General features: G+C 37.7%; 1 protein-coding gene across 1 annotated transcript in view; it reads right to left on the reverse strand.

Moving 5' to 3' along the window:
• Positions 1-45: 45 nt before the first annotated feature.
• The window catches only part of TMEM236 (transmembrane protein 236), a 55,851-nt gene continuing 29,458 nt past the window's right edge, over positions 46-26,438 (reverse strand). The window contains exon 4 of the mRNA XM_066232942.1: positions 46-2,334. Within this exon, the coding sequence (XP_066089039.1) occupies positions 1,751-2,334 (584 nt within the window). The 3' untranslated portion in view covers positions 46-1,750. The remainder of the gene's footprint in view (positions 2,335-26,438) is intronic.

Here is a 26,438-nt window from a genome sequence, read left to right on the forward strand (position 1 = left end):
CAAAAGCAATATGAGGCATAGACTCAACAACCATTAGAAACTATGAGAATTTCAATATAATTTTATTTTAATTTTGATCAATATAGTTTTAATAACAACTTTTAATCAGTCACTGTAGAAATAGTTTCATTAGCAAAATTTGCTACAATTTCTATTATGTACCACAGACTTGAATATTATAAACATATATATACTCTTATAATAAAATATTAAATAAAATTAGATATTCAACAATTTTCCTCCTACATGTAATCTTCCATGCATGCCTTCATTATTTGTATAAAGTGTAGCAACTTCCCCAAATATCAGGCACACTCATATTCAAATATGAGATACAAAATACATTCTAAATACTTTTCAGTATGTATGACCACTATTCACATTATATATTCCAATATAAAGATAAATATAAATTTATGCAATATATTGTCATATTTAGGAATATTACAAATCAACTAATTGGTTTTAGGTTCTTAATAAAAATATCTTGTCATAATTTAAAAGAAATTATTTATATTAAAATTCTTCTAGATGTATTATAAGTTTCTGTTGGATTGATAGATGAGACAAAGAGACAAAGCCAAATTTAAAAATTAATAGATAACTCAGAAAAGTAAAACTACAGTGATGGTCTTACTAATATGCTATAACAGGCCCTATGAGGACTCCCAGGAGACACTGAAATGCCTCATTAATCAATGCTCATACCGACTCCAATCCGTATAATCATACAGTTCTCACTTCTGAATATAATGCTACTTGATAAAAACATACAGTCTGAGGTAAACTTAAGATTTTTACATTTTATTTTTCACAAATGCATGGTCTGAATTATTATTTTTGAGAGTAAAGAGGGGCACAGAAAAGAATACAACAGGAAAATTGACACAATGTTTTTAGCTACTTCTCTCTCTGACTTGGTACATTTAAAATCCTTAGCATTTATTGAGGTTTTTTTTTTATTTGTATTTTTTAAATTATTTTAAAAATTTATTTATTCATTTTTTTTAGAGAAGAGAGGGAGACAGAGAAAGAGAGAGGAGAGACACAGAGAGAGAAGGGGGGGAGGAGCTGGAAGCATCAACTCCCATATGTGCCTTGACCAGGCAAGCCCAGGGTTTCAAACCGGCGGCCTCAGCATTTCCAGGTCGATGCTTAATCCACTGCGCCACCACAGGTCAGGCTATTTATTGAGTTATTGTTAGCCAGACAATGTGATGAAAACATCCCCTCCCTCATGGAATCCTTTCAACCTTATTCACATACTAGTAAGCCTATTAAAGTACTAGTATTATGCTCATCTTTTAGATCAAGGTCAAAGAACTTGCCCAGAGTCATAAAGCCAGAAACTAAACTTTTTAACAGCTGCAAATAAGGTTTGTCAGCATGAGAGAGAAATATAAAGCACAAAACAGTGAGTTTTGGGCGCTGGTTGAGAATAGGGGTGGTAGGCAAGTTCATAAGTTCATTTGTGCAGTCTTAAGCTGTCTGTTCCCACAGATCATTGAAGACAGTTTCTGTAAAACATCGCTCTGGCACACATAAATCTCTCACAAATCTTCCTACCATCTAAAAGTCAGATAAAATTAAGAGCCCCTACCATGAATATTCCAGAGTGTCCCAACATAGTGAAAGCAAATTACAAAATTATGTATCTAATTATTTACATCAAGGTAAGCATTATATGTAATCACATAAGACAAATGTGTACACATGCATAATAAAGAGGCTTGACTATTCCATTTTCTTTTTAAAATGAAGACAATTCAAAGGTAGAGAAAACCCTGAATTTGGTTAAGTAATTGAAGTAAACATAAGAGAGAGTCACCAATACATTTTTACAAAGCCCCAATGTGGGTGTGATCGTTCCCAGGGCAATGATTAAACTAAGTCTGACAAAAATAAAGGGTAAATCCTGGAGCAGGATGCCCAGAGAATTCAGAAGAGGGTTCTGGGGAGTGAAAATAATTCGAAGGAGTGAAATAAAACTGAATATATAGACTGGGTATAGCCAGGCTGATTTGTACACATCCTGGTGGCCGGCCACACGTACCATCTCTATGGTGTCCGACCACAACAGAAAGCTCCACAGGAAAATCTCTGCACGCACGTCCTGCTGGGACATAGTTCTCAGGACTCCGGATTGGAAGCAGGGTTCCTGGGGTCCTGCCTGCTCAGGAGCAGGGCTCTGCGTCGTGGCCACGGGCGGCAGTGATGTCTGGGTCCTCCTGGCTGGCTGGGGAGGTGCGGGGTCCCCTGCATTTTGTCCCCCTTGATCTGACACAGTTTTTATCTCTTGTAAAGTGGTTGTGTGGATGTGCCTGTCTTCATTTCCTGCAATGAATTAATTTATTTTTAAAAAATTTTTAATTTTATTGAACGTGAAAAACTTTTATTTTTAGAATTTTATTTGAATTTAAAATTAAAAAATAAAAGTATAAGTGGTCACTTCCTTGAGGTCTGTTTTACACTTGGAACAACAATGGGTAGCATACTGGAAAAAATAAACGGAGGCAGAGAAAGCTCTTCATGTCCTCCTCTGCCTCCGGGTTCGGCTCCTAACTCACTCTTACCATTTTGTAGCAATAGCTGTTGTTGTTTACTGGGGTAAGCACTGTCACACAGTGACAAATCCTGAGAAACTGAGAGACAGAGATTACTTCCCATTTTATAAGAATGGAAATGGAAGCCCAAGAGGTAAAGTGACACCTATATTTAAATACACCGTAATCATTGAGCAGAGCTGGCACTGCCACCCAGACTTGTCTGACCCCAATTGATGATCTCTTACCCTTATTGCTGCTATTACCTATCATTTCATGTGCTAATTCTAAAACACACATCTATCATAAAATCAAATGCATCTAATTCAATGGTCAAATCAAAGTACAATGGTCTAATCTTGTCATTTTATGAGGCCCACGGAAATCACTACAACCCAGATCTTCAGGCTTGGAGTTTAGTGATAAGAGGGAATCTAGCCATGAAAAAGTCTAGTGACAGGAGACACTGAATCCAAGATTTTAAACCTATATTCTCTATGCTGTATTTTATATCCCTGCAACTGTTTTGAAACAAAATAATATTGAATGTGAACTGTAATTAAAAAATAAAATTAAAAAAATTTTTAAACCTGTTCTTTCCCTAAAGTTTTGAACTTTGGTTAAACTGAAGCATCTTATTTGTGGTCACAGGCTTTGTTGAGTCAACACACCAGTCATCTGAATGAGTAGGGCATTTCCTCATCAACATTACGGGTGTGTGTATGTGTGTGTGACTCTCTGTGTACACGTGGGTATTGAGATTGGGGGATTATGAAGAGATCCTCAAATCTCAAGACTTATTAACAGGCCTCTGGCCAGTGGTAGAGCATCAGCACAACCTGTGGAAGTCTCCTGGGTTCGATTCCTGGTCAGGAAACACAGGAAAAAGCAACCATCTGCTTCTCCAACCCTCCCCCTTCTCTCCCTCTCTTCTCCTCCCACAGCCATGGCTTGAATGGTTTGAGTAAGTTGGCACTGGGTGCTGAGGATGGCTCCATGGCCTTGCCTCAGGTGCTGAAATAGCTCGGTTGCCGAGGAATGAAGCAGTGGCCCCAGATGGGCAGAGCATCACCCTGTAGGGGGCTTGTTGGGTAGATCCCAGTAGGGGTGCATGTGGGAATTAGTCTCTCTGCCCCCCTGCCTGTCACTTAATTAAAAAAAATAAAGACTTACTAACATTGTTGATGGTATGGTTTTTATACATAAAAAAGGTATATAACATACTCTTTTTCAAACATATAGCCATTTAAGCACCATTTTTGTTGCTAAAAATTTATCAGGTCTTGACAATGTTTACTTAGTGAATATGATGAGCTTCCATATTACTTGATAAAACAAAATTTAAAGGGAGTCATTAGATTGAATATCTATAAAGGTTAAAGAAATAAAATCCATAAAAATTTGCTTAAATTTATTGAGCTAAAGTAAAATTATTTTAAATTATTGATTAATGATTAACAAAATGTTTAATTACTATAAGTAGATATTGTTTAAAGAACAAATAAATCTGTTTTCTTTTTATATAATTAACTATTTTCAAATTTTAAGTGTGAGTTGAGTATATTTATAAACTAAAAAGATAGGCCCTGGCCGGTTGGCTCAGTGGTAGAGCATAGGCCTGGCATGCAGAAGTCCCGGGTTCGATTCCCGGCCAGGGCACACAGGAGAAGCGCCCATATGCTTCTCCACCCCTCCCCCTCTCCTTCCTCTCTGTCTCTCTCCTCCCCTCCCGCAGCCTAGGCTCCACTGGAGCAAAGGTGGCCCAGGCAATGGGGATGGCTCCTTGACCTCTGCCCCAGGCGCTAGAGTGGCTCTGGTCGCAACAGAGCGACGTCCCCTGGAGGGAGTGCCAGGTGGATCCCGGTCGGGCGCATGCGGGAGTCTGTCTGACTGTCTCTCCCCGTTTCTAGCTTCAGAGAAATACCCCCCCAAAAAAAAAAAAAGATAATCTAAATTCTTGATGAAATATTTCTTACTTCTGGTATGAATCATTCATAAATAATTGGCAGGATCCTGACCCTTAGAAACTTCTTTACCAACCTTTGATGTCACTGTGGCATGAATGAATATTATTTTAATAAATAATACTCAAGTAAGAGATAATTATATGCTAAATATAATTTTAATGTTCATAAAATCATCTCTTTTTAAAAGCAAATATCATTAGCATCAAGCTCTCATTTTACAAAAAAAAAAAAATCAATACAAAAAAGTGTCACCTCCCAAAGAACTCTACTTCACCTCTCTTAGAAGATTAAACTGGATAGAAACCCAAATTCTTTTTTCAAAATGAAGAAGACAATGTAGAATTTGGGCTTTTGAAGATAATTGCCAATTCAGCATTGTTTCAATGCCAGGAAGTGGCAATCTAAGAAGTAACACATTAACACTTTTAAACAGTCAGTAAGAATCTTAATAGCTGCAGATATGAGCTGTTAGAAGTACCTTGAATTCTTAGCTAGAGTTAGTTTTTAATGAAATGTTAAGGTCCCAATCCATTTATATTTGGTGAAATCAGAGCCCAGAGCTTCCTATTTCTCCACAGCCCAACAGACCACTTTCGAACTGTGGAAACGGGGACTCTCCTGTCCTCTTTCCAGATGAGAAGCACTGGCCTCTCAGAGGACAAGGTAAAGTTGAACAAATGGAGAAATAATTTGTTCATCAGAATGTACCAGCAAATTTATTCCTGGGCAATGTGTTTTCATGTGTTTAATACTGTTCCCCTTGGCTCCATGATTAGTTTCCCTCTGAATTAATATTTTTTAATTTCCACTTACACCTGCAATTCTTCCTGTTATTATTGTTAGCTCTTAGTGTTCTATTTGGGTAGAACAATCTTGATTTGTGCAAAACCCATAAAAGATATAAGCATAAAAAAGAGATATACTTACTTCCCTAGAGGTTCACATTGCCCTATAAAAACAAAAATAGCAGCCATTCTGTATAACTCCGTACATCGGAAGCCAGTTGTCAAACGACTTTTTGCCCTCACTGTGCAAGCTAAGTAATTAGGAAAATATCATTTTGACTTAACAGATAAATGTTTAATTAGGTAACACATCACTATTTTGCTTTATTATTTCTTTATAATGGTGTATTTCTAGCTCTCATTTGTTTTCCAGAATTTTCAGATGCCTTACAGAGAAAATGTAAGTACAACATACAAATCAGTTGTGGAGAATATTCTAGAGTGAGCATGTATTCTTCTTGCAAAAAGAAAAAGAAAGGAATGAAAGTTATTTCAATAAAAAGGGGGAAAGAGAGAAGAGTCACAGGAAAGGTACATAAAAGCAAGGCAGGAATGAAGCTGATATTATAAAAGCACTATTTAGGCTCCCAAATGATATGAGCAGACAAACTTCAAAATGCTGCACTAAGCTTAGGCTGGGCATTAAGAATGATGTAGCAAGTACTGTGGAAACCATCTCTGTCTCCACCACTCTGGTCTCCTGTAATCAGATCCATAAACACAGAAGAATAAATTGTGGCAGGGCTGCTTTAAACAAAGGTGAGTTCTGTGATAAGAGGCTATCACAGAGGGTCTGAATTAGACAGGGGGCTAGGAAGGCTTATCTGAGAAACGGCAGTTAATTAAGCACAAACGTGAAGAAAAAGAAGTGAATTCGGTGAAGAATGTAGAAAAGGAAATTTTCAGGTAGTAAAAAGAGCTTGTGTAAATATTGCATCCTTCACCTAGAAAGACGGAATGAAAAAGAGTTTAGAGAGGGGCTGGAGCAGCAGAGAGGGGAGAGGAGAGGGGCTAATATCTATTAATTTCTTTCTATATGCCAGGCACTTTTCTAGGCCCTTGCTATTTATTAATCCACTTAGTCCTTATTTTTAAAAATCTATGATGTAGATACTATTATTTTCCCATTTTAAAGATTAGTAAACTGAAGCACAGAGAGATTAACAATTGTTTTCAAGGTCACACAACTAGCTAGGAGAGAGACTGGATGGTGAACCTTAACCACTAGATCACACTGTCTGTGCTGAGTCAGATTATGTAGAACCTTATGATCTATAATATAGGTTTTGGATTTCATTCTAAGTTTGATGGAAAGCCACGGAAGAAGAGGAGAATGAATGTTAAAGGAGCCACAGAGGTCGCGGAGACATGGTCAGCAGAGGCTCTTGAGGCTGTTGAGGGAGCTGATGAAAAAGGAAACTGTTATCAACTCATAACAACTAGAAGATCAAAGTATAGAAGTATTCGGAAAAATTCTGGCTAGTCTTAATTAAGAGTCCTCAAAATCAACTTTTTTTGTGAGAGGAAAATGCTCCAGAGAAAAGTAAAATGCTAATCATTTAGACATAACATTTTAGGGGAAAATATCTGGTAAAGTAGAAAAGTGAGTCTTATTGAATTAAAAAGAAAAAGTACACAAAGCACTTTTAGTCATAATACTCTTAGAGAATAAAAGAAAATGTAATAAATTAAAACAGATACCAAGGCAAATTATAAACATTGTTATTTTGACACTTCCCATTGATTAAAATCACTGTACTGTGCATAGTTTGCTTCCTTCAAGAAGTGTTATCTGAGGTCTATAAGACAAATAACATCATTGCCAAGTAATAAATGTAGAACCCAGCACCTACCTCTTTGGGTAGTCATGATGAAGGAACTAGTCAACATTTGTAAAGCATTTAAAATAGACACATAGAAACAGCCATATATCTGTTAAATAAATAACAAGTATCCATCACTAAAAATTTACCATTTTAGCCTGGCCAGGGCATGGCTCAGTGGACAGAGCGTCAGACTGGGATGTGGAGGACCCCGGTTCGAGACCCTGAGGTCGCCAGTTTGAGCATGGGTTTGAGCAAGGCACACCAGCTTGAGCCCAAGGTCGCTGGCTCGAGCAAGGGGTCACTCGGTCTGCTGTAGCTCCCCAATCAAAGCACATATGAGAAATCAATGAACAACTAAGAAACCGCAACAAAGAATTGATGTTTCTCATCTCTCTCCCTTCCTATCTGTCCCTCTCTCTGACTCTCTCTGTCTCTGCACATACACAACCCCCCCCAAAAAAAAACCAGTTTACCATTTTAAGTGAGTTAAAGTAGAAAATATCAGAATGCAGCAAATACACTGCTAACAAAAATTAGGGGATATTTTGTTGCTTCATATTCATTTTGAATTATCCCCTATATTTTGTAAGCAGTATAGTAAGAGTGCTTACAGTATGTTAAACTTTGTTCATAATTATACTGTCACCCAGTGTCTCACATATCCGGAAAGGCAGAAAGTTTGCGAAACAGTGTCACACTACAGAGCCTTAACAAAGTCATGAGTTTAATTCTCCTATTTGCCTGTTTATTTACATCACAAAGAAAAATTCTACCCCACAGATATTCTCTGTGCAGAAAGAGACAGCTTGCAGCGCTAACAAGAACCTACTACTGTGTGTATCTCTTCCCAATTCCATGATCAGTGTTAACTGACATCACCTTGATAGCTGGTGCTCATACCAGAAAAACTGGCAAATTCTACAAATGAGGGCTTTTTCCTATCTAGGGTGACAGTGGTTTAAACATTGACGAGCACACTGCTGCTTCTGCTCAAAGCTGTATGCCAGTTTCACCAAGAAATAATAATAAATAATAATAATAATGAATTCAAGAAAAATATTCAACACATCATCCGTTCTGGAAGAGCCCATGAGCATACATTCCCAGCTGAGACATAGCTGTGGCAACTTGAAGAAAGGCATTAGATCTTATCCAGTCAATTCCCAAGCCCTGAGATTTGGTGTCAGTTCCTTACCTGGCATTACATAAATCTGACAATAGATAAATGTATCAGTGCAGGATTGTAGGCAGTGTGAATTCATATACTAATCTAACACTGGAAAAAAAAATTGCTAAAAACTGATAATATTATAGATTTTAAAGTAGTCTATTTTCTTTTTTTTTTTGTTTTTTTTTTGGGTTTTTTTTGTTTTTTTTTGTTTTTTTTTTTCTTTTAATAAATTTTTATTAATGGTAATGGGATGACATTAATAAATCAGGGTACATATATTCAAAGAAAACATGTCCAGGTTATTTTGTCATCAAATTATGTTGCAAACCCCTCGCCCAAAGTCAGATTGTCCTCCGTCACCCTCTATCTAGTTCTCTGTGCCCCTCCCCCTCCCCCTAACTCTCCCTCCCTCCCTCCCATGTCCTCCCTCCCCCCCAACCCTTGGTAACCACCACACTCTTGTCCATGTCTCTTAGTCTCATTTTTATGTTCCACCAATGTATGGAATCATGTAGTTCTTGTTTTTTTCTGATTTGCTTATTTCACTCCTTATAATGTTATCAAGATCCCACCATTTTGCTGTAAATGATCTGATGTCATCATTTCTTATGGCTGAGTAGTATTCCATAGTGTATATGTGCCACATCTTCTTTATCCAGTCTTCTATTGAAGGGCATTTTGGTTGTTTCCATGTCTTGGCCACTGTGAACAGTGCTGCAATGAACATAGGGCTACATGTGTCTTCACGTATCAATGTTTCTGAGGTTTTGGGGTATATACCCAGTAGAGGGATTGCTGGGTCATAAGGTAGTTCTATTTGCAGTTTTTTGAGGAACCACCATACTTTCCTCCATAATGGTTGTACTACTTTACAGTCCCACCAACAGTGAATGAGGGTTCCTTTTTCTCCACAGCCTCTCCAACATTTGCTATTACCCGTCTTGTTGATAATAGCTAATCTAACAGGGGTGAGGTGGTATCTCATTGTAGTTTTGATTTGCATTTCTCTAATAACTAATGAAGCTGAGCATCTTTTCATATATCTGTTGGCCATTTGTATCTCTTCCTGGGAGAAGTGTCTGTTCATGTCCTCTTCCCATTTTTTTATTGGATTGCTTGTTTGTTTGTTGTTGAGTTTTATGAGTTCTTTGTAAATTTTGGATATTAGGCCCTTATCTGAGCTGTCGTTTGAAAATATCAGTTCCCATATAGTTGGCTGTCTGTTTATTTTGATATCAGTTTCTCTTGCTGAGCAAAAACTTTTAATTCTGATGTAGTCCCATTCATTTATCTTTGCCTTCACTTCTCTTGCCATTGGAGTCAAGTTCATAAAATGTTCTTTAAAACCCAGGTCCATGATTTTAGTACCTATGTCTTCTTCTATGTACTTTATTGTTTCAGGTCTTATATTTAGGTCTTTGATCCATTCTGAATTAATTTTAGTACACGGGGACAGGCTGTAGTCGAGTTTCATTCTTTTGCATGTGGCTTTCCAGTTTTCCCAACACCATTTGTTGAAGAGGCTTTCTTTTCTCCATTGTGTGTTGTTGGCCCTTTTATCAAAGATTATTTGACCATATATATGTGGTTTTATTTCTGGGCTTTCTATTCTGTTCCATTGGTCTGAGTGTCTATTTTTCTGCCAATACCATGCTGTTTTAATTATCGTGGCCCTATAATATAGTTTAAAGTCAGGTATTGTAATGCCCCCAGCTTCATTCTTTTTCCTTAGGATTGTTTTGGCTATTCGGGGTTTTTTATAGTTCCATATAAATCTGATGATTTTTTGTTCCATTTCTTTAAAAAATCTCATAGGGATTTTGATGGGAATTGCATTAAATTTGTATATTGCTTTGGGTAATATGGCCATTTTGATTATATTTATTCTTCCTATCCAAGAACAAGGAATATTTTTCCATCTCATTGTATCTTTTTCGATTTCCCTTAACAATGCTTTGTAATTTTCATTATATAGGTCCTTTACGTTCTTTGTTATGTTTATTCCTAGGTATTTTATTTTTTTTGTTGCAATCGTGAAGGGGATTATTTTTTTGAGTTCGTTTTCTAATATTTCATTGTTGGCATATAGAAAGGCTATGGACTTTTGTATGTTAATTTTGTATCCTGCGACCTTACTGTATTGGTTTATTGTTTCTAATAATCTTTTTGTGGAGTCCTTCGGGTTTTCGATGTATAGGATCATATCATCAGCAAAAAGTGATAGCTTTACTTCTTCTTTTCCGATATGGATGCCTTTTATTTCTTTGTCTTGTCTGATTGCTCTGGCCAGAACTTCTAGCACCACGTTGAATAAGAGTGGAGAGAGTGGACAACCCTGTCTTGTTCCTGATTTAAGGTAGAAAGTCCTCAGTTTTATGCCGTTTAATAGGATGTTGGCTGATGGTTTATCATATATGGCCTTTATCATGTTGAGATATTTTCCTTCTATACCCATTTTGTTGAGAGTCTTAAACATAAAATTGTGTTGTATTTTATCAAAAGCCTTTTCTGCATCTATTGATAAGATCATGTGGTTTTTGTTCTTTGTTTTGTTGATATGGTGTATTACGTTAACCGTTTTGCGTATGTTGAACCATCCTTGAGATTCTGGGATGAATCCCACTTGATCATGATGTATTATTTTTTTAATATGTTGTTGTATTCGGTTTGCCAGTATTTTGTTTAGTATTTTAGCATCTGTATTCATTAGAGATATTGGTCTATAGTTTTCTTTCTTTGTGCCATCCTTGCCAGGTTTTGGTATGAGGGTTATGTTGGCCTCATAAAATGTGTTTGGAAGTATTGCTTCTTCTTCAATTTTTTGGAAGACTTTGAGTAGAATAGGAACCAAGTCTTCTTTGAATGTTTGATAGAATTCACTAGTATAACCGTCTGGGACTGGACTTTTATTTTTGGGGAGATTTTTAATAGTTTTTTCTATTTCCTCCCTGCTGATTGGTCTGTTTAGGCTTTCTGCTTCTTCATGACTCAGTCTAGGAAGGTTGTATTGTTCTAGGAATTTATCCATTTCTTCTAGGTTGTTGTATTTGGTGGCATATAATTTTTCATAGTATTCTACAATAATTCTTTGTATTTCTATGATGTCTGTGGTGATCTCTCCTCTTTCATTTTGGATTTTATTTATTTGAGTCCTGTGTCTTTTTTCCTTGGTGAGTCTTGCCAAGGGTTTGTCAATTTTGTTGATCTTTTCAAAGAACCAGCTCCTTGTTTTATTGATTTTTTCTATAGTTTTTCTGTTCTCTATTTCATTTATTTCTGCTCTGATTTTTATTATCTCCTTTCTTCGGCTGGTTTTGGGTTGTCTTTGTTCTTCTTTTTCTAGTTCCTTAAGGTGTGAAGTTAAGTGGTTTACTTCGGCTCTCTCTTGTTTGTTCATATAGGCCTGAAGTGATAGGAACTTTCCTCTTATTACTGCTTTTGCTGCATCCCAGAGATTCTGATATGTCGTATTTTCATTTTCATTTGTCTGTATATATCTTTTGATTTCTGCGCTTATTTCTTCTTTGACCCATTCATTTTTTAAAAGTATGTTGTTTAGTTTCCACATTTTTGTGGGTTTTTCCCCCTCTTTTTTGCAGTTGAATTCTAGTTTCAGGGCTTTATGATCAGAAAATATGCTTGGTACAATTTCAATTTTTCTAAATTTGCTGATATTGTCTTTGTGGCCCAACATATGGTCAATTCTTGAGAATGTTCCATGTACACTAGAGAAAAATGTATACTCTGTCGCTTTGGGATGAAGTGTCCTGTAGATGTCTATCATATCCAGGTGTTCTAGTATTTCGTTTAAGGCCACTATATCTTTATTGATTCTCTGTTTGGATGACCGATCTAGAGCCGTCAGCGGTGTATTGAGGTCTCCAAGTATGATTGTATTTTTGTTAGTTTTTGTTTTAAGGTCAATAAGTAGCTGTCTTATATATTTTGGTGCTCCTTGGTTTGGTGCATATATATTAAGGATTGTTATGTCTTCTTGATTCAACTTCCCCTTAATCATTATGAAATGACCATTTTTGTCTCTGAGTACTTTTTCTGTCTTGTAGTCAGCATTATTAGATATGAATATTGCTACACCTGCTTTTTTTTGGGTGTTGTTTGCTTGGAGTATTGTTTTCCAGCCTTTCACTTTGAATTTGTTTTTATCCTTGTTGCTTAGATGTGTTTCTTGTAGGCAGCATATAGTTGGATTTTCTTTTTTAATCCATTCTGCTACTCTGTGTCTTTTTATTGGTAAGTTTAATCCATTTACATTTAGTGTAATTATTGACACTTGTGGGTTCCCTACTGCCATTTTATAAATTGCTTTCTGTTAGTTTTGTATCTAGTTTGATTCTTCTCTTTTGTTTTTCTATCATTTGTTTTTGTTTGTTTGTGTTCCATACTTCTTTCCTCTGTTGCTACCTTTTTTAAGTCAAGTGTTTTTGTGGTGGTTTTTTCAAGGGTGGTTACCATTAAGTAATGAAAAGGTAGGTACCCTTTTCATTGGTACCTACCATATTCATTGTAGTACCCTATCTTATAAGTATTTCTGCACTTCATCATCCTTTGCTACTGTTAATCTCCATCCTCTCCCCCCTTTTTTTCCTTTGTTGTCACAGTTTAAGTTTGGTTTTATTGTGTTCTTGGTGGAGCTGTTACTTGTGGTGTTGTTTTCTTTTGTTCTTTGAATCTGGTTGGAAAACCCCCCTTAGTATTTCCTGGAGTGGGGGCTTTCTGTTGATAAATTCTCTCATCTTTTCTGTATTTGTGAATGTTTTTATATCTCCTTCATACTTGAAGGATAGCTTTGATGGGTATAGTATTCTTGGCTGAAAGTTCCTCTCTTTCAGGGCTTTAAATATTGGGGTCCACTCTCTTCTAGCTTGTAGAGTTTCTGCTGAGAAATCTGATGATAATCTAATAGGCCTTCCTTTATATGTTGTACTCTTCTTTTCCCTGGCTGCCTTGAGAATTTTTTCTTTGTCATTGGTTTGTGTCATCTTTATTATGATGTGCCTTGGAGTGGGTTTGTTGGGGTTAAGAAAACTTGGTGTTCTGTTTGCTTCTTGAATTTGAGGCTTTAGTTCCTTCCACAGGCTTGGGAAGTTCTCGTCTATTATTTGTTTGAGTATATTCTCCATTCCATTTTCTTTCTCTTCTCCCTCTGATATACCTATTATTCTTATGTTATTCTTTCTGATGGAGTCAGACAATTCCTGTAGGGCTTTCTCGTTTTTTATTATTTTTGAGTCTCTTTCTTCTTCTCTCTGTTGTGCCTCAAGTTGTTTGTCTTCTATTTCACTAATCCTATCTTCAATCTGGGCTGTTCTGTTAGCTAAGCTTGTTACCTCGTTTTTCAGCTCGTGAATTGAGTTTTTCATTTCTGTTTGATTTGTTTTTATAGTTTCAATTTCCTTGGTAATATATTCTTTGTGTTCATTGAGTTGTTTTCTGATCTCCCTATATTGCCTTTCTGTGTTTTCTTGTATATCTCTGAGTATTTTTAAGATTTCTAGTTTAAATTCTCTGTCATTTAGCTCCAAGGCTTCCAATATGTTAAGTCTTTTCTCCATAGATTTTTCCACATCTATTTGTGTTACCTCTCTTTCTTTTGTATCCATAATATTCGATTTCCTCTTTCTTATCGGCATCTGAGGGTGGTCTTATTGATAGCACGCGGGCGCACTTCCTGGCGGCTTGAATGAGCGTCGCTGCGGTAGCTTCCTCCACACCCTCGTCTCTCAGATTCAAGTGATAACAGTCCTTTTGCTTTCAGTTTGTGTGGAACTCCGGAATGCTCTGAGGATAAATTTTTCTGTTTCTAGTTGATAAATTTGTTGTGATTTAGGGGAGAGCTGTCGGACGTGCTTCTCACGGCGCCATTTCCGTGACGTCACTAAGTAGTCTATTTTCAAAGATTGAGAAAATTTTCTAATCTAAAATTTTTAATCTTTAGTTTTTTATGTGGGATATTCTGGCCCTTCTTCTTAGTTAATACATGTTTAGACTAGAGAATGTGATTTGATTTATAATATATACATAGAAAATTCATTTTTATATATTCATATTACTGCATTCTAATTTGTGTGTGTGTGTGTGTTTTTCCGAAGCTGGAAACGGGGAGAGACAGTCAGACAGACTCCCGCATGCGCCCGACCGGGATCCACCCGGCACGCCCACCAGGAGGCAACGCTCTGCCCACCAGGGGGCGATGCTCTGCCCCTCCGGGGTGTCACTCTGCTGTGACCAGAGACACTCCAGCGCCTGGGGCAGAGGCCAAGGAGCCATCCCCAGCGCCCGGGCCATCTTTGCTCCAGTGGAGCCTCAACTGCGGGAGGGGAAGAGAGAGACAGAGAGAAAGGAGAGCGGGAGGGGTGGAGAAGAAGATGGGCGCTTCTCCTGTGTGCCTTGGCCGGGAATCGAACCCAGGACTCCTTGCACACCAGGCCGATGCTCTACCACTGAGCCAACCGGCCAGGGCCTGCATTCTAATTTTATAACATAATTAATAATTGTACTATGTTAATCAAGATACTAATAACTAATATACACTATAATATGTATTACTATATTATATATAATATAATATTGAGTATATTTAAATGAAACATAAATAGTAAGGTAAAATGTTAAAAAGCACATAGTTGGCCCTGGCTGGTTTGCTCGGTGGATAGAGCATCAACCCTGCATGGAGAAGTCCCACGTTCTATTCCTAGTTGGGCCACACAGAAGTGAGCATCAGCTTTCTTTTCCCTTTTCCCTCCCCGTTCTCTCTCTCTTCCCTCCTGCAGCCATGGCTTGATTGATTCAAGCATGTTGGCCCTGGGCACTGAGGATGGCTCACTGAAGCCTCTGCTTCAGGCACTAAAAATAGCTCGGTTGCAAGCATGGCTCCAGAAGGGGGGTTGCTGGGTAGATCCTTGATGGGGTATATGTGGGAGTCTGTCTCTCTATCTCCCCTCCTCTCACTTAAATTTAAACAGAAAAGCATATAATTATCTTACTTCCAAATACAAATAATTCTAGACTTTGAAATGGTTTGCAATGTCACTGCCAGTTAAGTGCTTGGGTCCAGATCAAAATTAGGAACCCCACATGAACCCAAGCTGGGTAGCAAAGACTGAGACAAGTGGAAATGAGCTGATATACAGCCTTTACAGCACTTTCCTCAGCTTTATCAATATATGTTAGTGCCATGATACGAAGCGAAATAAGTAAATCAGAAAAAAACAGGAACTGTATTATTCCATACGTAGGTGGGACATAATAGTGAAACTAAGAGACATTGATAAGAGTGTGGTGGTTACGGGGGGGAGGGGGGAATGGGAGAGGGATAGGGGGTGGGGAGGGGCACAAAGAAAACAAGATAGAAGGTGACAGAGGACAATCTGACTTTGGGTGGTGGGTATGCAACATAATTGAACAACAAGATAACCTGGACTTGTTATCTTTGAATATTTGTATCCTGATTTATTGATGTCACCCCATTAAAAAAATAAAATTATTAAAAAAAATAAAAAATAAAAAAATATATATATATGTTAGTGCAATTTAAGAATGCTATTTTTCCCACAAGGCTGTGAGCTGTTTTCACTTGTGGTGCCCCCAGCACCTAACAGAGTACCTGACTTAGAACAGATTCTCCAGAAAGACTTGCTGAGTGAAAGCTGAGTAAACTTCTGTCCTGGAATCTATTGGCATGAGGGAGCAATGGAAATCCTGGGGAAAAAATAAACTGATTTACTTATTTCACTCCGTACAATGTTATCAAGGTCCATCCATGTTATTGTAAATGATCCTATGTCATCATTTCTTATGGCTGAGTAGTGTTCCATAGTATATATGTACCAAAGCTTTTTAATCCACTCGTCATCTGACGGACACTTGGATTGTTTCCAGATCTTCGCTATTATGAACCAATGCATAGATGGGACATAAAAACGAGACTCAGAGACATGGACAAAAATGTGATGGTAACAGGGAGTGGGGTGGAGGGGTGGGGAAGGGGCAAGTAAGGCGAGGGAGGGAGTGGGGGGAGTGTAGGGGCACAAAGAAAACCAGATAGAAGGTGACGGAGGACGATTTGACTTTGAGTGAGGGGTGTGCAGCATAATCAAATGTCAAAATAATCTGGAGATGTTTTCTCGGAACATATGTACCCTGATTTATCAATGTCACTGCATTAAAATTAATAAAAATAAGATTAAAAAAAATAAACTGAACTGAGGCAAGTCAGCTAAAGCATAAAAACCAGTTGTATAAATGTTTAACCACCACGCTATAAAAGAAAAACTTCCTTCTAGAGAAGTAGACTAGTGGTTACCAGGAACTGAAGTGTGAGAGAAACGGGGACCAAAGATTACAAACTTTCCATTGTAAGCTAAGTTTTGGGGATCTAAGGTACAATAGGATGATGATAGTTAAGAATACTGTATTATATACTTGAAAGTTGCTAAGAGAATAGATCTGAATTGTTCTCACTGCAAAAGAAGAAATGGTAATTATGAGAGGTGCTCACAATGTTAACTGATCCTAGAGTGGTAATCTTTTCACAAAATATAAGTGTGCCATATCATCACATTGTTCATCTTAAACTTATACAATGTTATATATCAACTATATTTCAATAAATCTAAAAAAATAATAATAAAGCATAAAACCCACACCAAATAACGACATCCCATGCCCCTACCCTCATCCTCCATGTCAACAGGAAGAAGGCCTTTCAAGTCCAGCACAGGGACTACCATTCAGATGGTCCTCTGGCCCAGGTCCTAAACAGAACCCTTTAAGCAAGCCCATAGGACTGATCTGGCCAACATGAATGTGTTAGCTCTACTTCACTGGAATGTGTGAATCAGAAATTACACCCTTCTCTCACTCTAGTCTGCTACTTACTTCTTGAATAGAGGGAGAAAAATTGAGAATTGACATAGATTCCTGAAACTTCCCCCTGGAGGAATCAGGAATTCCTGGCAGGGCAGCCTGGGGACCTGGTCGGTCACTGGTAAGGGAAGACAGATAATGGCTCTGGGCCCAGCAGAGCACGCCCACGTGGCATGGCACTTGCACAGCCCAGCAGGACCCGTGCTGACATCAACGGGAAATGACACCAACCGCAGCAGCCATGGTTCAACACATTTCACAGGCTTCCCAGGTACTATCAGTGTCAGAAGTCACTAGTCAGGGGACAAAAGCACCAATGTGTGATTACGGGAAGACATTTGTGTCATAGGAAGCAATCTTTGAAAACCCCATGATACCCAGAAATAGGAGGACTTGAGGTCCTAAAATAGCATGTAGCAGCAGAGTCTGAGCAAAACAGGGTTCCTATACCTAGGACCCCACTATTACTCCACAGCATGTAAACAAAAACCAAGGATGTGTGTTCATTGTGCAGGCCGTCAATTCAACAGCCTATTTCACTCTCTTCAATCCCAGACAAGAAAATCTAGAGTTCGAAAATCAATGACCTATGCCTTTACTTTCAAGCTGGGGCTACAAACTTTTGTTGGTTAATAATGATATAACAAACAAGGATTGTTATTACAAAGTATGCATGCTGCATTCATGTTTCCTTATTTCTGTCAGTCTCCCTGAAATATTATTTTGAAATTTCTTGCAACTCTCAAGAATCTGACTCTATATATTGAAATTGTTCGTACTTTTTCCATATAGGAAAAAATTGACAATCAAGTTGTTAAAATCCTGTTAAGGTGGCCTAATCAGAGGGAGCCCTAACTCACATTCTAATAGCCTTGGACGTCCTATGTCTTTTGGGATCACTGCAGTCTAGTTTCTGGCCCAAACCACACTGACCTCACCCTGATAGCTCTACTTCATTGGAATGTGTGAATCAGAAATTATACCCTTCTCTCACTCCCGTCTGCTAAATGGCTACTTACTTCTTGAATAGGGGGAGAAAAATTGAGAATTGACATAGATTCCTGAAACTTCCCCCTTCTAAATAGCAAAGGGAGGGTATGAAAGGAAATACTACTCACCCCTCCATCCCCCCGCATGGCCTCGAACACAGTGTTCCTCTTACGTACTCTCTAAACACATTGCAAAACACATATGGAAGCACAGCTCACACACTGGGCTCATATTGTATGATAAGCTTTTTCTTAAAAAGAAGCAAAGGGGAACTCAAAATGCTATTTATTTTCTTCAGAGAAAATCAACATCCTCTTTTTTTTTCTTTCTTTCTTTCTGCCTTCTGTGGAATCTCTCAACATTCTATTTTCAGGTGTGATGAACTCCAGTTCAAGTAACTCTGGAAAATCTGGACCACAGTTTCCTTCATGAACCTGGATGTGGTCACTCAGCTTTTAACCTGCTGTTTGGGTCAGTCCCTACTACTTACTATAATCAGGAGCCCTCACTCAGAGTGGACATCAGAATTTCTTATGGAACTTTAAAAACATTACAAATGCCAGGCTTTAAAACCTTGCATGCTCTTTGAGCCAGAAATGGTACATCTAAACATTTAAACTAAAGATACAATCATCTACGTTGAAGTCCAACAATTGTCCCTTGACGTGCTGTTGATCAGTAGGTTATACTCTGCAAATGTGTTTTGAAAAGACCCCTCTGGTGGTTCTGGTAGGTACCTGTGGATAAGAGCCTCCTGCATATATTTCATAGGTGATCCATGAGTCACTAAAAATAGCTTAGATGTTCAATAAACATCATCATTGCTATTCATTTAAGGAATTGTGGGTTGGGTTCTGGCTGGCTGGCTCAGTGGTAGAGCATCTATCTACCCAGTGTGTCGCAGTCCCAGCTTTGATCCCTGCTCAGGGCACACAGGAGAAGCAACCATCTGCTTCTCCCTCTTCCCCCTTCTCTCTCTCTCTACCTCTCCCGTAGCCATGGCTCAACTGGTCTGAGCATGTTGGCCCTAGGTGCTGAAATTAGCTCCATGGAGCCTCTGCCTTAGGCACCAAAAGTAGCTCGGTTGTGAGCATGGTCCCAGACAGGGGTTGCCAGGTGGATCCCCTTTGGGGCACATGCAGGAGTCTGTGTCTGTATTTCCCCTACTCTCACTTTTAAAAAAATGTTTTGGTAAATCAATGACAAGACTAAATAACTCAGAAACAGATCCTTTTCTTTCCTCTATTTCTGTTCTAAAAACTCCCAATCTCGAATAGTCCTACAGTCAATGTCCAGATTTCTGAGTATTATCAAATAAAAATCACATAATTTTGATTGGACCCAAGACATAATCCAGGTTTTCATCCTTTGTTATACCTTTAGCATCACTCTTCTGTGTGTCTCACTGTCCCTGAACCTCTGTTTTCATTCCCCACAAAAGCCCATCCTGTTACAGATCCCTCTCTTTCATTCATCATCATTGTTTTCAGCAGACAATTTGTCTTTCTACTTCACAAAGACATTTAGGCATTATCAGGTGTAAATTGCCCCTGCTTTATTTATACTCATATACTCTAGTCACATTGCACAAGTGTGAATTACCTAAAATGCTTTAAAAATTACTAGTATCTAGATCCCATATGTTTCTCAAAGTTATGATTTAATTATCCAGGGTGCAGTCTAAAGTCAAAAAAGATTTAAAACACTTTAGGTGATTCTAAAGTGCAGCCCAAAGTGAGAACCATTGCTGTTTATGGGAGATATAAACCAGAACTCAATGAGCTTTGCTTTTTAAAAAATCTATATATGCCCAAGTTCCTTCAACAGAAATCAATTCAATTCATCTGAGGTGACTATGATTGCAATTGATATTTTGAAAGCACTCTATTAAGTACTTTTTATGTGTTGGAAATTATCAGGAGAAAAGAAGAGAAACACAATAGAAAGTAGGGTCTAATAGCTTTGCCAGATCAAGTAAATAAATACATTAATTACTTTGTCTAATTTATTTGTTTCATGTAAATTAACAAGTTTCTACCCTACAGAAAATCCATCTTCATTAAATATTTAAATACAAATATTTTTTATAATACCTATCTTTCTCAAACTATTCCAAAAAGTTCAAGAGGAGGGAAGACCTTCAAGCTAATTTTATGAGGTCAGCACTGTGTTAGTTCCAAAACCTAATAAAGACACTACAAAGAAAAAAAATTATAGGCCAATATTTCTGATAAACACAGATGCTAAAATCCTCAACAAAATATTAGCCAACCAAATTCGACAGTACATTACAAGGATATACACTATGATCCAATGGTATTTATTCTGGGGAGCAAGGTTGGCACAATATCTGCAAATCAATAAATGTGATAAACCACATAAACAAAATGAAGGATAAAAATCACATGATCGTATGAATAGATGCAGAAAAAGCATTTGATAAAATCCAGCACCTATTTCTGATCAAAACTCTCAGCTAAATGAGAACAGAGGGAACATACCTCAATGTAATAAAGGCCATATATGACATACGCACAGCCAATATCATACTCAAGGGCAAAAACTGCAAACATTTCCCTTAAGAGCAGGAACAAGACAAGGATGTCTGCTTTCACCACTCTTATTCAACATAGTCCTGGAAGTCCTAGCTACAGCAATCAGAAAGGAAGAAAAAATGAATCCAAAGTGCAAAGGAAGAGGTAAACTGTCATTATTTGCAGATGACATGATATTGTATATAGAGAACCCTAAGGATTTCACCAAAAACACTACCAGAACTGATGAATAAATTTAGTGAAGTAGCAGGATACAAAATAAATATACAAAAATCTGTTGCATTTTTATACACCAGTAATGAACTCAGAAAGAGAAACCAAGAAAACAAACCCATTTACAATAGTATAAAAAAAATTAAGTACCTAGGAATAAATTTAACCAAGGACGTAAAAGAATTGTACTCAGAAAATTATAAGATACCAAAGAAAGAATTGAAAGTACAAGTAAGCAAAAGCATATACAATGTTCCAAGATAGATAGATTAGCATCATTAAAGTGTCCATACTACCTAAAGCAATTTATAGATTCAACACAAGTCCTATCAAGATACCAATGGCATATTTCACAAAACTAGTACAAATATGCCAAAACTTTATACAGATCCACAAAAGACCCCAAATAGCCACAGCAATCATGATAAAGAAGAACAAAGTTAGAGAAATTATACTACTTGATATCAAACTAAACTAAAAGTCCATAGTAATAAAACAGCATGGTACTGGCATAAAAACAGATGTATAGCTAAATGGAATAGAATAGCGGCCAAGAAATAAACCTACACCTATATGGTCAATTAATATTTCCTAAAGGAGGCAAAAACATACAATGGGGTAAAGATAGTCTATTCAATAAATGGTGTTGAGAGAATTGGAAAATACATGCAATAAAAACATAAAAGTAGATCACCTTCTTATACCATACACATGAATAAACTCAAAATGGATTAATACTTAAATGTTAGAGTCAAAGCCATAAAAAATCCTAGAAGAAAAAATAGACACAAAATCTCAGACATTTCTTATAGAGATATTTTTTTCTGATATATCTCCTTGGGTAAGGGAAACAAAAGAAAAAACAAATGGGACAACACTAAACTAAATCCCATATTTCCCCATGTATAAGACACACCTTTTCCTGAAAAATTTAGGGTCTAAAAACTGGGTACATCTTATACAGTGGTTGTAGAAGTGTGGCATTTCAAATGCCATAGATGGAACTGAGGATGAGGCAATATATGAAGACAGTGATTTGTCATTAGACACAGATGAGGACAAGCTAATGGATGGGAGTTTTGACAGTGATGAGTTGTCCGAATTTTATGATAAAACTTGAGTTCAATAATTTTGTGTAATACATATTTTTCAAATTTCAGGCCCCAAAATCAAGGTGTGTCTTAAACATGGGAGTGTCTTACACATGGGGAAATATGGTAGTTTTTACACAGCAAAGAAGACTTTATTTCAAAAAAACCTGAAAAGACAACCCAATGAATGGGAGAACATATTCACCAATGTTACATCAGATAAGTGGTTAATTTCTAAAATTTATAAAGAAATATACAACTCAACACACACACACACAAATCCAATTTAAAATATGGGCAAAGGACCTGCATAGACACTCCTCCACAGAGGACATACAGATGGCCCATAGACATGAAAAGATGCTCAACATCACTAATCAGAGAAATGAATATTTAAAACACAATGTGTTATCACCTCAAATCTGTCCGAATGGCTATTATCAATAAATCAACAAACAAGTACTGCAAGGATGTGGAGAGAAGAAAACCATCATGCATTACTGAGGAAGTGCAGACTGGTGCAACCACTGTGGAAAGCAGTATGAAGTGGCCTTAAAAAATTAAAAATGGAGGCCCTGGCCAGTTGGCTCAGCGGTAGAGCGTCGGCCTGGCGTGCGGGGGACCCGGGTTCGATTCCCGGCCAGGGCACACAGGAGAAGCGCCCATTTGCACACAGGAGAAGCGCCCATTTGCTTCTCCACCCCCCCTCCTTCCTCTCTGTCTCTCTCTATCCCTCCCGCAGCGAGGCTCCATTGGAGCAAAGATGGCCCGGGTGCTGGGGATGGCTCCTTGGCCTCTGCCCCAGGCGCTAGAGTGGCTCTGGTCACGGCAGAGCGACACCCCGGAGGGGCAGAGCATCGCCCCCTGGTGGGCAGAGCATCGCCCCTGGTGGGCGTGCCGGGTGGATCCCGCTCGGGCGCATGCAGGAGTCTGTCTGTCTCTCCCCGTTTCCAGCTTCAGAAAAATACAAAAAAAATAAATAAATAAAAATGGAACTGCCTTATGATCCTGTGATTCTATTTCTGGAAATATATTGAAAAAATAAATCTGAAACACTAATTCAAATGAATATATGCACCCCTATGTTCACTGCAGCATTATTTATAATAACCAGATTTGGAAGCAGACCAAGTGCCCATCAGTAAATGAATGGATAAAAAAGCTGTGGTATATTTACACAATGGAATAGTACTCAGCTGTAAAAAAAAAAAAAAAAATCTTACCTTTTGTAACAACATGGAGGGACCTGGAGAGTATTATACTAAGTGAAATAAACTAGTCAGAGAAAAACAAATACTATATGATTTTACTCATACATGAAATCTAATGAACAAAATAAAACAACAAAATAAAATAAAAACAGACTCACAGAGAACAGACTGACAGCTGTCAGAGGAGAGAATGTGTTCAGGGTTGGGAGAAAAAGGTGAAGGGATTAAGCAAAACAAAACAAAACTCATAAAAACAGAAAACAGGATGGTGATTACCAGAGGGAAAGAGGGATAGGGGAGACGCAGAGGACAGCGGAGGTGACAAATGATAACAGAAGGAGGTTTGACTTGGGCTGGTGAGCACACAGTATAATATACAAATGACTTGTTGACCTGAAACCTGTATAATCTTATTAACCAATATTACCCTAAAAAATTCAATAAAAACCATATTTTTGAGATATAATTGATATTTATACACCTTGAAGTGAAAATAAAAAAACCTTTTAAACATAACACTGAAGACAGAGTCCATAAAAGAAATATTAATAGATTGAATTTTGCCAAAATTAAACATTTTCTATGTCAAAAACATCATAGAGAAGTTAAAACACAACCTCTCTGAAATATAGGATGAGTAATGACATACTAAGATTAACATTCTTACTCTTTACAGAACTCATGAATTGGTACTTTAAAAAAAAGAATGAACACATCAACAGAAAAACAGATCAAGGACATAAATATATGATTTCTTAAAAAGCACAGCTAGCCATAAACTTATGAGAAAATGTGCAACACAAGTACTACTTTAAGCAAATTATTAAAACAATAAGACACAATTTTTGCCTATGAAGTTGACAACAAAGAAAAGGAATACATTATCTAAAGTTACAAGGTTGAAGAGAAACAGGTGCTTTCTGACACTGCTGTTAAGAGGGTAAATTAGGGCATTTTGAGAGGGAGCCATTGATTGATTTACACACTGAAAAACCTTAAAACCTTGCATATACTTTAAGACAGAAGTTGTTCATCTAGGCTTTAATCTAAGGAAATAATCATTACACTGTTGAGGTCCTGCAGTATTTGGCCTAAGTATTTGGCCTGGGTATTAAAGAGACTACACAGAAGGAACTGGACGAGGGCCACTGCACGCTGATTTATTTGAAAACCTTATACTGCCAACATCATATCTGGCACCTCTTACTGATGTGATAGTGGAAACCAACTCCTCTGAAAAGCTCTGATGTTTTCTACTCAAATAGCCTGTTGATCTCACCACTAGCAAGTCATCTCTGACTGTGCAGATATCCCAAACATAGTCAAACTATCTTGCCACTCGGTTGTACACTCCCCCACGACCACCTGTGTATTTGTCTGCATGTGAAGCCTGTCCATAATAGTCCCTTTCTTCTGCAAAGCATTGTTGCCAAGGAGTCCAGGCATGTGTAGATGCTCAAGGTCTTCTGAGGACAGTCTGCAGTCATCATCCTGATATCATTCAGCTGTCATCCCATGGCATAACTGTTGTTAACATAACTCCCTCTGCCTCCAGCCTCTTTTTGGCTAGTCACCTTGCAAAGTAGCTTCTGATTCCCATACACAGTACAGGATCTCCCTAAACACAGACCACCTGCACTATCCATATACCAACTATATTATTAGTTAATAAATCATGGCTCATTAATATATGGAATATTATTCTACCACTAAAAATGACACAGAAAAATATGTAATAACAAGACTCACAACATATTGTTAAAGAAAAAAAAAAGGAAGTTACAAAATAGGTTTTCTGGATATTAACCCCTTATCAGAGTTGTTATTTGCAAATATCAACTCCCATTTGTTTGGCTGTCTTGTTTTGTTGATGGTTAATTTTGCTGTGCAGAAGATTTTTAGTTTGACATAGTCCCATTCATTTATTGTTGCCTTTACTTCCCTTGCATTAGGGTCAAATTCATAAATTGTTCTCTGTGGCCAAGGCCCATGAGTTTAGTACCTGTTTTCTTCTATGTGATTTATTGTTTCAGACCTTGTATTTAGATCCATTTTGAATAAATTGTTGTGCAAGGGGACAAACTAATCAAATCTCATTCTTTTGCATATTGTTTTCCAATTTTCCCAGCACCATTTATTGAAGTGGCTTTCTTTTCTCCATTGTGTATTTTTGGCTCCTTTGTGAAAGATTATTTGTCCTTACCTATGTGGTTTTATTTCTGGGCTCGCAAATCTGTTCAATTGGTTTGTATGTCTGTTTTTCTGCCAATACCATGCTGTTTTGATTATTGTGGCTCTATAGTATAATTTGAAGTCTGGTAGTTTGATACCTCCAGTTACATTCTTTTTTCTCAGGATTGCTTTGGCTATTTGGGTTTTTTTATGGATCCATAAAATATACAAAGAACTCACAAAGCTCAAAAACAAAGAATCAAAAAATCCAATTAAAAATGGGGTGAGGGCCTGACCAGGAGGTGGCACAGTGAATAGTGTGTTAGACTGGGATGCAGAGGACCCAGGTTCGAAACCCCAAAGTCGCGGGATTGAGTGCGGGCTCATCCAGCTTGAGCGCGGGGTTGCTGGCTTGAGCATAGGATCATAGACATGACCCCATGGTCACTGGCTTGAGCCCAAAGGTCACTGGCTTGAGCAAAGGGTCACTCGCTCTGCTGTAGCCCCCCAGTCAAGGCAGGTATGAGAAAGCAATCAATGAACAACTAAGGTGCCACAACTATGAGTTGATCTTCTCATCTCTCTCCCTTCCTGTCTTTCTGTCCCTATCTGTCCCTCTCTCTGTGTCTCTCTGTCTCTGTCATGAAAAAAAAAATGGGAAGAGAACCTGAACAGACACTTCTCCCAAGAAGACATAAAAATGGCCAACAGATATATAAAGAGATGCTCATCTTTGTTAGCTATTAGAGAAATGCAAATCAAAACTACAATGAGATACCACTTCATACCTGTTAAACTGTCTATTATCAACAAGACAGGTAATTACATGTTGAAGAGGCTGTGGAGAAAAAGGAACCCTCATTCACTGTTTTCAGGAATGTAAACTGGTACAGCCATTATGGAAGAACGTATGGTAGTTCCTCAAAAAATTAAGAATAGAATTACCATATAACCCAGCAATTCCTCTACTGGGTATCTATGCCAAAAAACTCAATAACATTGGTATGCAAAGATACAGGCACCCCCAT

Source organism: Saccopteryx bilineata, chromosome 5, assembly GCF_036850765.1.
Source record: "Saccopteryx bilineata isolate mSacBil1 chromosome 5, mSacBil1_pri_phased_curated, whole genome shotgun sequence".
NCBI lineage: Eukaryota > Metazoa > Chordata > Mammalia > Chiroptera > Emballonuridae > Saccopteryx > Saccopteryx bilineata.